At 44.8% G+C, this 12,647-nt stretch overlaps 1 protein-coding gene across 1 annotated transcript; it reads right to left on the bottom strand.

Annotated features, from left to right (window-relative positions):
• Nucleotides 1-3,159: 3,159 nt before the first annotated feature.
• BRS3 (bombesin receptor subtype 3) lies at nt 3,160-8,751 on the bottom strand. Its single transcript, XM_043570052.1, has 3 exons — nt 8,242-8,751; nt 6,360-6,711; nt 3,160-5,017 (listed from the first exon to the last, which is right to left on the bottom strand). Exons 1-3 carry the CDS (start codon nt 8,673-8,675, stop codon nt 4,604-4,606), a joined length of 1,200 nt encoding a protein of 399 aa, XP_043425987.1. The 5' UTR covers nt 8,676-8,751; the 3' UTR covers nt 3,160-4,603.
• Between the last annotated feature and the right edge of the window lie 3,896 nt (nt 8,752-12,647).

The raw sequence follows: 12,647 nt of genomic DNA, 5'->3' as shown, positions 1-12,647 counted from the left end.
TCCCCCCTCGGCGGGCGCCATCTTGGGAGAGTGGATGGGGCGGGCGGGGCGGCTCTGCGTTGCTGCCAAGAAGACGGGCCTCCTTCCCCTCTTCCGCGTGGGAAACGTGGCTTTGGCTCGTTTCTTTATGATTTCCCCGGGATCGACGCCGGCTCTGGTTCATCTTCGTAGCCTAAGCTATCCTAGCACGGGGTGTGGTGTCTAGTGCGTATTGAATGACTGAGCGAATGAATGAATGAACGAACGAACGAACGTACGAACGTACGGTGGATGGGGACCAACCTTCTTTTCCCAGCCTCAGGCCCCTCCTTTAAGCTCTCCGGTACCTTCCCAGGCTGGAGGTCGACTCTATGGAAAGGGAAGGCGGGGAGTAGATCCCTGCCCCTTGTCCACCGGGATTCAGAGATGCTCAGCTCCAAACCTTAAACAGCCAAGTGTAAGCACCAGCTTTACTGGCCCACTAACTTCGTTGTTTTGTTTTGGTTTTTGCCTGTTAGAAAAGCACAGATTTGTTGCACGAAAAGCAACCGTTTAAAAGTTTTTATTAATCCCTTTAAGAACAACAGCAATAAACTCATTATGTGTACACATAAAATTTTATAAACCAGACCTGAGGGTGGGGAAAAGCTTACCAGAAGAAATTATTTCTGCTCTTCCAGTGACCTTTTGATTCTAAATATAGCAGTTGCGCATGGGCTCTAGAAAATCCTAACTCCCCAAATACCGGCTGTGAGGACATGGTTTCAACCATAAACGGTGATTTTTAAACAGTAGCTTGGGTTAGGGTGGGTTGTTTTTTGTTTTGTTTTGTTTTGTTTTCCAGTTACATTTCTTTTTCATGAAGTTCTCGTGCTGTTGGGGACCATCGGAGAACTGGAGTCGCTTGTGTCTTTATGATATAGACAACATGAGTTTTATTAGGCTCACTTATTTAAGCGTTGCTAAGTATTTCTTCCTGGATCCCAAAATAGTGTACAGCTGTTTTCAGCAATGTGTTATTGGGGTCCGATTTCATTCCTGAGTTCACAGCATAGGTGATAATATGCTACACAGCCCTGCTACCGCACGTGACCCACTGGATGCCTGCTGTATCCATGGGCCCCTCTGAACAGGTGGCCAAAATGGTCCCTTAGGCCTGGGTCCGCTGTGACCCAGCCAGCATGGCCCCCAGGCTGCCCGGTGACCTGGCAGGGGAGCCCTGCATTCTAGACCGAATTTGGCCGTATGAGCCAATAACAACCTCTCCCAGGGACAGGAACGAGTCCGGAACCGGCAGGGACACGGTCAGAGTAACACGGAGGGCGGGAGGCCCACACAGGGAAGGTAATGGCACAGGGGCCTGCTGTGAAGTTCCCCAGGAGCGGGAGGAGAAGCTGAGGCAGTGACACAGGCTCACCGGGTGACCGCGATAGTGGAGCAGTGGTGTTGGGAGGCACGCACCCTTGTACCTACAGTGGCCTTCGGTTCGACCACGAGACCTGACCGTTGTCTTGTTTCGTTTTAACCACGCTGTTGTCTCTATGAGGCCTGGTTCCTGGTTCTTAGTTCCCTGTGTGCCCGTAGAATTGACTCCCTGGTAACCGAGGGAATCTGTAAGCATCTCTGTGTTCGTGACCCGTCTTTTTCAAGTTTTTTTGGCAAGTCATAGAAACACTCAAGGTAACAAGCAAAAAATACCGATCTAGGAGGAGGAGGAGGATAGCTCCTGAAGTTCCAGGATGGGAATGTAGCGGGGTCTCACGAGGGAACCAGGAAGAAGCTGCTGGACCCAGGAAGCTGAGCCAGTTCTCAGGACCCAGACAGCCAGCTTCTCTCTGAACGTCTTCTTCATCTTTTTAGGGGCGATCTGTGCTGCGCTCTTGGCCTAATAGGTCATGGCCTTCTTGGTGGATAAGAGTACATTAATTTGTAAAAGCAGACTTCTCAGCCGGAGAAATCTCCTACCTGGCTCAGGAACTCTGGAAAATTACTGGCCTGTACCAAACTATATCCATATTTTTTAATGGCCTCTTCAAGCTCGCTCTCTTCAGGAGTTTTCCTGTCCCTGCTTCCTGTAATCTCAACATACAGTGGAAATAAAAGGAACTCCTTTTGACAAAAAGAGAGATGGATCCCTGACCTGCGATGGTTGACACTGCAGAAATCCTTCTAACCCAAATTTGCTACCTTCGGTGGGTATGCCAGTGTTAAATGTTTTCTGGCACTTTCCACGTCAAAGACAAAGACTTACCATTGCACATTTCGGTCATACCTACGTTTGTGACTTTGTTTTCCTGCTTTGTAGCGTATTATTATGGTTGTTTATTCGAAGTCTCGGGTCAGGGCACACCCTGAGCAAAATTGGGAAGTATACAGAATTTGTTTTTCATGTACCCCAAGCTTTTCCCCATTTGGGACCCTCTCCAGAGAAATGAAGTCTTCCATAGTAACATTCCTGGAACCACAATAGGCAGTGTGAAAGAAATTGTGGCTATTGGGACCTACTTAAAAGGTTCACTCTGATAAGGATCATCTGTTAGAAACAGAGAGAGAGAGGGAGAGAGAGAGGGAGGCCACCCCCTCCAAAAAAAAAAAATCAAAACAAAGCCATGGATTTTAATCTCAATTCCCCAACTCTGGATGGGGGGCGATGCCCTATAAAACCATTTAGGGAATGATTTTATATCAGATCCCTGAGTCACACCTGAGTTACTAAGAGTGAGGAAAATGAACGTTCTTTGAGTTCTAGTTTCACCAACTGCTAAACAGCTTTCTTGGCTTTTGTTATCTGGTACTTTTATCAGTTATTTCTAAAATGCCATGCTTGGAAGAGTAAAGACGTAGTTTTTACTCAAGAGTGAGGAAATCGTAAAACACCTGGGAGTTTTGTGACATGCAAATAACTTAAATTTTCTGATTAAAATGGGTTCTCAGTTATATTCCTCCGGAACTATTGTTTTTTCTTATTTGTATTTTGTTTTTTTAAGTTTCTTTGAGAGGGAGAGAGAGAGAATCCCAAGTAGGGTCCACACTGCCAGCGCAGAGCCCGACATGGGGCTTGCACTCACAGACTGCGAGATCATGACCTGAGCCGAAATCAAGAGGCGGATGCTTAATCCACTGAGCCACCCACGTGCCCCTGTCAGAACTATTGTTTTTAAAATATAAACTTACGCAGAGTCATTTAAAACTTTATTTGATATTTATTTCCCACCACTTATTACGATGTCCAACTTAACACTAACACAATATTGGCACCCCCCCCCCCCCCCCGCCAAGTAAAACAATGTCACACACATGGAAAGTTTAGTGTTGATAACGCGTTCCCTTTTTGGAGCCACATCATCAGCAAAAGTTCACAACTACACGAGCCATTTACAGAAAGCTCAAAACTACCAAAAGCACACTCCACAATCAAGGCTTTGGAGATACGGATTTAACGAAAGCGCCAAACATATCCTTTAATTTGCCCCAAGGAAACATTTCCTAAAACCACAAATCTAAATCTGACACATCTATTGACAACAGTTTGTTTGACATAACAATTCTTAAGCTTCGAGCGTTAGCGAGTAGGAGCAGAGGACAGAAATTCAGAACCTTCTATCTGATTTCCAAGGGCAGAGGTTAATCAGGCCACGCTCTTACAGGACTCAGGCACCCATCGGGTTTAAAGAAGTCAAGCAGGAAGATGATCTGGCAACAACTGCACGCCCAGATGTGAAGGATTTCGCGTGGTACTTCTCCACTTTTTAGAAAGAGGGCACTGCTTACCAGAGAGAAATGAATTTCCTTAAAGGAAGAATTTCAGACACTGGCTGGTCCACGGGGTTTTCGACAGGGGTCCTTCTCTGGGGCCTTCCGATGACAATAAGCGTGGCCACTTCTCCTGCCCGTGAGTACGGCGAGTTCTTCACATTGTGGAGCACAAATGTGCTCCATTATCGATCGATGCTGGTTGTAAGTGGAGCTAATAAGTCAGTAAGTGTTGACCCAGTCAGACAAACACCCTGCCCCAGATCCTTACTCGGTACGTTATAGTCACTGACCCCAAAACATTTTCACTGGAATCGCAGAGTTTTAGTTACGATGGGACAGAGATTAATGGGAAAGAGCAGTCGAACACACCTGCGAAGCTTTATTTTTTAAGGACTTTGTTTTGCAAGAAAACTGCAGACGTTTTATTTCTATCTGATCCCCCTTTCATACACAAAGCAGAATCTCTAGATTTGCACCGCATACTGAACACAGACACAGTGTTATGCAAATCACAGGAGTATACGAGAAATGAGAAGCGTAGATGTGACGGGAACACGTTGGATTTTCCAGTGTCATCCCGTTCATTTCACCTTCTCTCCCATCCGAGGTCCCGTGGGACCTGCCGACTTACAAACGTGTCTTTTGACACCTAGTGGGGCTTCATTTTATTTAGAAAGCCCGGTAACGTTAACGTTTGTACATTGAAAAAAAAAAATATCATGGTTTGTCCTTTCCTTTATAGGGATCTCTCACTCCTAGGATTTCAGCACAATGCACAAACAACAAAAATCCTGACACCATCCACCTACTCACAGCTCAGAGTCGGATACTCATGCTGGGAGGAAAAATACCGTTTTTAATTGAAACGCTAGACTCTGTCATCTTCCTTCTTCGCACTACACCCAGTGAACAAGGTCACGCTAATTTCAGACACCTGCGTGCTTGTAGCGCCGGGGACCCTTCCCATCACTGCCAGGTTGTTAAGAGGGGTCTCGGCAGGAGGAGGGTCGGGCGGCCCTGCCTTGCAACAGAATAACTGAGCTTTGAAATGCCGCTGGAAGGTTTTGCTCAGCCAGTACAGAGCGAAGGGGTTTACACAGGAATTGCTGAAAGCCAGAACCCGAGAGAAAATGGTGACAATGAAATGAATGGCCGAGGGGTCCACGTAGGTTTGATAAGTGAATGAGTGGTAGAGATACAAGAGGTGATTCGGCAACCAGCAGAGAGCAAACAGGGCCACCAGCACCAAAACAGTTTTGGCAATTCTCTTCCGGGACTCAATCTGTAGGGGGGGAAGAAAAACGACCACAGGGGGGAGAAAAAGATCATTTAGCTGGCAGAGATTTTAACGAGGCACGCTCTAGATTTACATAGACATGAACAGTTAACAGGCTGGCATCCCTGTGAGCATGCGTTTGTGAAATAACGCGTTGGTTGGGATCTGTGGGAAGGCAGCCCGTGCCTATAGAATCCAGCCAGTTAATTGGCATGGTAACCCATGATCTTGGTCTCATTAGCTCTAATTCAGAGACTCCCAGCCCCAGTTTTGAGATACTCTAGGTCGTCTCCGATTATCTCAAGGAGCGTTGTGGAATTCTTGAAATTTTAATTTAATTAAAAACAGAGAGATGCTATACGAAACTGCTTTCGCTGCCTCAGCAGAGGCTGGCTAGGTTAGGGTGTTCTTCCGGGGTTTATGAAAGTTGCCAAAAATTATTTGTGATCTGTAGGAATTCTGACCCTACAGTCAAAGGAATGAAAACCAATGAAGGAAATGAACCAGGTTAAGTCCCTGTGGTCACAGAGTAAAGAGAACTGTTCACACGGGCACCAAATATGCAACTTCAGCCTCATGAGCACCTCTGTTGAACCAACTGAATGGACTGGTCAAGAATAGCCTCCCCCCCCCCCGCCCCCCAGGAAAAATAGAAATCCTGTTGGTGTGTTTTTAATCAAATGGAACAATGTTTTGGCAACATTCTTTTTATTCTGTTCATCTTTAGGGAAGGAGGGCACACCGGCTCTTGCAATGGTCTTAATCAAACTTCTGTGAGTCACTGTGTTCTCTTGCCACTGGCACTTACCTCGTCCCTTGAGCCCTCGGCTTGCTCATCTGAATAAGCCGGTTGGTTTGCAAGTGGTTTGCATCGAATAATATCAGGGCTCCTTGCCAGTTCTATCATCCTGTGTTTTTGTCATTCTGTTACACTTTCTAAAGCAAAAGATGCTTCACTTCATAGTCTCACCTTGTGTGCTGTTCATCACTACTCGATGGTGTAAATAATTTTGACAGCTCCCAAACTTCAGCTGTCCCCTGTCTAACAATAGCAATCCCGCCACTTATCGACTGCTTACGATGCACCGGGAACTGTGCTAAGTATTTCGTATACTTCACCCAGCCCCCATCTTCATTTTGCAGGCAAGGAAACCGAGGCTCAGAGAGGTTAAGTCACTTGCCCAAGACTGCACAGCTAGTACGTGACAGAGCCAGAATGACAGTCTGACAGACTCCAGGGTCCGTGACCATAGCAAAATTACTATCCCGCTATCGTAGTTATTGCTCGCAGGTGCAAAAGTAGGAATTTCATTTCTAAAGTCATGCATGAGTCCTGATTAATACATACCTGCTTGCGGGCATGGCTTTGTTCCTCAGTAGGTATGTTCAGGGTGCTTTTGTAAAGGGTCCTAGCAATCAGAGAATAATAGACAGAGATAATTGAGAGTGGGATAATGTAGAACACCAAGAAGCATAGCAGAGAATGTATCTCTTGCATGAGCTTCTCGGAAACAGGATAGGAGGTACACGCTTCAAGTGACATATTTTTGTTGGGATCTTGAAAAGTATACACGTTTGAAAATATAGCCTCTGGTAGAGCAATGATCATGGACACGATCCAGACGCAGCCAGCTTTGGCACAGGTCTTCAGAATGGCATTGGAGGGCTGTCGCTCTAGGGGCTTCACAACTGCCTTGTATCTGGAAACAAATAACCATAGGCAGAGGTCAAAATACATATCAAAACTACAGAGTCTTAGGGCTAAAAGTGATCTCAGTGGCCATCCAGTTCTGCCTCCTATACACATGTATATGACCAGGTCAACATTAAGCAACTGAATGAGTTATGATTTCAATAACTAATACACAATACACCCCAGGATTTTATGTTTCTGCCGATCACCTTTTCTCTTATTCACTAAGAGGAACTATTTCAGATTTGCAATTTTATAATTTTGTGTGTAGATCCTCTGTTTAGGACGAATACATTTTTTTCAGCATGATTTCTTTGTATGATTGAGAGTAACTCATTACCTGCGTATCACCTTATGGGTTCTAAAAGATTTCCTTTTTGTATAAGTGACTGAGGTTAAACCTAATTCTCCTTCCTTCGTGAGTGAGCAGTCATCAACCTTCCTAGGAAAGAATTCCATGAGTTTGTGCGGTAAAGAGAAGAGGGTTAATTTCTCCCCTGTTCATACGTGCTAATTTGTTGCCCGAGCCGATCTGTAGGTAAATTTAGAGCAAGGCAAGGGTGAAATTGGACACCCCGTGCCCATGCAAAGATGTCTTTATGCTGACAAATTCGCCTTAAAATCTACAGCCTTTAAGTAAATCTGCACTTGAATACGATATAAAAACAGTCAAAGCAAAAATCCATAAAAGACACAGGGAAAGCTTTTCCTCTTCTCTGATTCCAGAATCTGAACATTTGGAGCCTCAAAAATTTTTTCATGCTTTCACAGTTATTCTACAATAGGAACACAGAAAAACACAGTACTTAGACTGAAAATATCCTAACGGAGCCGGAATACCCTGACTGCCGGAGGTTCTCACACGCTCTATCCACAGAGCTCTAAAAGTCAACCGGATTAATTTATTTCTCCGGAAACAAGAATGTCATTGAATGCCTATAGAGAAAACAAATACAATTAGGTGGTGACATTACATTAAGTTACCAGGCAGCCGAAAACCTCACCGTTTTTTCTGCCATTGGTTAATTTGATGAATTTCAAGTAAATTAGATGCATGTGTATGTGGTCAATTTCACACCTATGCTGATGTTTTAATGTTGACCATATTGTACCACTAGGCTGCACTAATGTATAAAGCATGAATTGTTTTTCTTTTCCACCTGGAACAATTTGCCTTACTTAATAAATAAACTGAATGGGGGGGGGGGTGGAAACACACACGGTTCAGTATTGTTTCAAGCAAACAATTACACTCCAAAGAGAATAAATTATTCCCAAAGCATACAATTCCAGCCTTTCCTCCGATGCTAACCCAGGAATTCTAACCTTCTCACACCAACTTTTATTTTAATTGCCCCCCCCCCACTCCCCGGTTTTCCAATCTTACATCTACGTTACAGACTGTAAGAAAAGCAGAACAGTAGCCGATGAATGCTGAGTACAAGCGTTCCTTTCTTTCTTCTTCTTCTTCTTTTTTTTTTTTTTTTTTTTGGTTAATTTCACATCCTAGCAAATAAAACTGAGAAAAGCAACCCACCTGTCAGCGCTGAGAATTGTTAACGTGAACACTGATACACCGACAGAAGTGAGCCGGATGAAAGAAAGCACCTTACAGCCAATTCTTCCGAACAGCCATCCTTCCGCAAGGTAGTGTGTTGCATCCACCGGCACACAAGTTAGCAGAAGTAAAAGATCTCCAAAAGCCAGGCTGGTGATGAAAATATTTGGAACTGTTTGCATGGATTTAGTCTTGAAAAAGACTTTGATGAGAATAGCATTTCCAAGGATGCCCACTGAAATGATCACAGCATAAGTGATGTAGATAGCACACAAAGCTTCTATTCCTGGAGAGTTGTCTCCGGTCCGTCCTTTATTTGTGGTATCATTAGGAACGACAGAGCTTGACGAGTCTGTGTCATTTGTGATTGGAATTAAAGTCTGATTAGGTGACTGAAGCTGTCTTTGAGACATTTCTTCTGAGGGCTCTGCCTTTGATATTTCTTCTGCTCAGTTTAAATGTGGCTGATTGTCACGTCTAATGCCTACGTCTAGTAACGAGATGGTGGAACAGAGCAGAATGGCAAGCAAATTCAAGACACCCGGATACTCCTTTCCTTCAGTTGTTCTGTGTCTCCCAGCATGCTTGGCTAAATGCTTACCGATCTGGCATTGAAGGGTGGGAGGTGGAGGAGTTTTATTGGCGTTTCCGTGACAGAGGGAGGGGGGTTGGGGAAATGCTCTGCAGTTGCTTGTTCTTCCCTGTTGGGGAATCTTATGAATAATTAGATATTATAAAATAATACTTATTGTTTATTAGAATCACCTTGTTTCCATGTCTGGCCACGAAAATCTACATGGGCGTCGTCCATTTTCTCCCCGGACTCATTCATTTCTCTGCAATCAGAAGATGGTCTACTGCATGTTCCTTTACGTGAGAAATAGGTATGTGTGTCCTCTGAAGCACTAACTTGAATCCACCCCTCTAGATTTAATATCAGAGAGGCGCTGAAGCAACAAATCATTCCCACTTTGACAGGGCTGATGTCATTTGCAAGCAGGAATCATTCAGGCGACCCTAGTTATCGCCCAGCTCTGACACACAGTAATCCCCCACCATGCACATTACGGGGGCCGTGCCACAGAATATCCACGCAACCTTTCAGAGACGAAAAATCCAGGCAAACCACCAGTTGCTCTGTCTCTAAATGTCCTAATCAAGCAGCTCTAGCTGTTTGACTGTCTGTTTTAATGCCCCATACGTTTGTAAATGCTGCTGAGGGTTTCTCTCTTCAGAAATGGCCATAATGAGCCTGCCTTGTTGCAAAACGGAGTAATACAGGACGCTGCTCAGAGGTCCTGACACAAAAGGACTTGTAAGAATGAGAGTCATTCATTTCAAATGTAGGAATGCTGTGGGTTGCTCCAGAGATGACAGGCAGGTAGATGATGTTTCCATCAGCTGGAGGAAGAAGAAAATTAAGGCAATCACCTTAGTACCAGTCAGAAAAACCCCTTGTTGCAGACAATGGAAGTATGTGCTTTCCGTGTGTGTATGTGGGGTGGGGGGGGGGTGTTTGGTAGTGGGAGGCCAACCATTTGAAGGCATTTAATATATCACCTGCTGAGAAATCGTCTCTGAAATGATCCAGTGCAAAGGATGATCTCTCGGCTACGAGAAAACTCTGTGTAGCGAGGTTTTTATAAATATGTCCATATCAGAGGTAGTCTGGGAAGTGAAATGAAAAACGGCAAAGTATTTGGCTAGCCAGTGATCAGGAGGGGCAAGTCAGGATTGCTCTTTATACCTGACAGAGTACGTGCAATAAATCCTACAGGGAAAGCGAACCGGATGAATCGAACCAATTATCTGGTTAATTCGGGCCCCCCAAACCACACCAATCCCCCCACCCTTTGTGAAATTACCTCCACAGCTTGACTTACTCAGCCAAATAACTGTTTCTGATGGCGGTGGGGGAGGGGAAGTGTTTGGATAAACCCAACCCCCTTAGCTTTTAAGAATACACACAAGTAATGTCATGCGCTGGGCTGGCTCTATACAGTTGGTCCATTATCTGGTTCTCACAAGCCAATGACAGAATCTCTCTGGGATTCCTGTGTGTCATGTGGCAAAGAGCAAACTATCTTCCAATTCACACCTTGGCTGATGGCCACACGGCACTGGGTAGTAAGAAACAAACTCTTGGCGTGTGATTTCCAAAATTATCTGAGTTCCACACATCTCAGGCGTGCTTTCAGGAGGCTTCAGCTACCAGCGTGCCTTTCTTCTTCCTGGTCGGGAGAGGTTAGGAGACAGCAGTGGTGTTGGGGGCACTGCTGGAGCAGTGGTGTTCTTGGATCTCTAGAGTTCCAGAATTCCAGGATGTCAGAGACGGGAGCAACCTTGGCGATGATGAAATCAAGTCCTCTAGTTTTCTCAGGAGCAGAATTGAGGTTCAGAGGGGAAAAGTATCTCACGCGAGGGGTCACACAAGTACTCAGTAGCTTACAGTTCACCCACCAACCATGGCAATTTCTAATTGTTCCTAGTTAAAGTTGCAGGGCACTTAGCCTCTACAAAAGGGCGAAATCCTTTGTTGTTTGTGTTTAGTGCATACTTGGTCAATATAATCATCCAAGTTTTTCAAATCCAACTACTTGTTGGAGATGAAGCCACTGCAATACGATCCTAATGTCGCCTTTTAACTCAAAGTAAATGTTGGGCATTGAACAAATTCGTTGCCAGTTTTCTGAAGCTGGGGTTTCCTGGTTCAGCCCAATTCAGTTAGTGTTGCTAAAATCTTTTTTTTTTTTTTTTTTTTTTTTCTTTATCTCCACGGATCTGGGAATCCAAGGGTGCTGCAGAACTCTTCTCTGCCTCTAAGGTGGTGGGAGAGGGATTAAAAAACAGTTGCTGGAGATAGTCTGCAGTTTTGGCTCCGATGTTCTCAGGCATCGGTCGAGCAGGACAGTGGTTTTCAAATTTTGTCTTGTGTCCAAAATCACCAGGAAGGCTTATCGAAGCACATTGCTGGATCTCACCTCCAGATATTCTAATTTGGGTAAGTCTGGGGTGGGGCCTGAATATTTGCGTTTCTTTGTTTTATTTTTTTAAGATTTTATTTTTAAGTAATCTCCACACCCAACGTGGGGCTCAAACTCACAACCTCGAGATCAAGAGTTGCATGCTGTACTGACTGAAACAGCCAGGCGCCCTGAATATTTGCATTTCTAACAAGTTCCCAGAGGATTACTGGTGCTGTTGGTCAGGGACTACACTCTCAGAACCACTGATGCAGGACAAGAATAAGCCAGCTGTTCAAGAGAAGTATGGCTTTTCCTGATACTGAGGTCAGAGACATATTTCCGTGGGTCTTCATTAAAGGCAAGGGAATCTGCAAGGTGATGAATACTTCAAAAATCCTGCCTGGATAGGGGCGCCTGGGTGACTCAGTTGGTGGGGCGTCCGACTTCGGCTCAGGTCATGATCTCACGGTTCGTGGGTTTGAGCCCCGCGTCGGGCTCTGTGCTGACAGCTCAGAACCTGGAGCCTGCTTTGGAGTCTGTGTCTCGCCCTCTCTCTGTTCCTCCCGTGCTCTCTCTCTGCCTCCCAAAAATAAATAAACGTTAAAAAAATTAGTTTTTAGGGGCACCTGGGTGACTCAGTTGGTTAAGCATCCGACTTCGGCTCAGGTCATGATCTCACGGTCTGTGAGTTCCAGCCCCGTGTTGGACTCTGTGCTGACAGCTCAGAGCCTGAAGCCTGTTTCAGATTCTGTGTCTCCCTATTTCTCTCTCCTCCTCTGCTCATGCTCTGTCTCTCTCTTCTCAACAAATAAAATAAAACGTTAAAAAAAAATTAAAAAAAAAATTTTAAATAAATAATCCTGCCTCGATCTCTCAGTCCCTGGTAAGCCAGAGTTCCTGAGCTCTTGACTACCTATTTCCAAGTCACCCAAAGGACTTGGGGTGATTCTTCCCATTGGGAGAAAGATGAAGTGGGTAAACTCTTTGCTGATTACTCAAGCACAGTTTGTGTATTTAAGAACTGACACATGAATAACAAGAATTCTCAGCCCGTAAGTCTCTAATCACAGAGACTCCTTTTTAAAAACTAGTCTTATGCTCGGGCGCCTGGGTGGCTCAGCAGGTTAAGCCTCCGAGTCTTGACTTCAGTTCAGGTCATGAGATCAAGCCCCTCGTCTGGCTCCGTGCTAACAGCACAAAACCTACTTGGGATTCTCTCTCTCCCTCTCTCCCTGCCTCTCCCGTATGCACACTCTCTCTCTTTTTCTCAAAATAAATGGCTAAGCTTTTTTAAAAAGTTTAAAAACTAGTCTTATGCTGGATAACAGGATGGAATTCCTTGTTATTAATTAACTGGGCTAGATCCATTTTAAGAGGACACAATTTGACTTGTAGATGTATTTGGATCTCCACAATAGT

Source organism: Prionailurus bengalensis, chromosome X, assembly GCF_016509475.1.
Source record: "Prionailurus bengalensis isolate Pbe53 chromosome X, Fcat_Pben_1.1_paternal_pri, whole genome shotgun sequence".
In the NCBI taxonomy this organism is placed as follows: Eukaryota; Metazoa; Chordata; class Mammalia; order Carnivora; family Felidae; genus Prionailurus; species Prionailurus bengalensis.
Note: the sequence above shows the minus strand (reverse complement) of the source record. Positions and strands in the feature narration are given on the sequence as shown.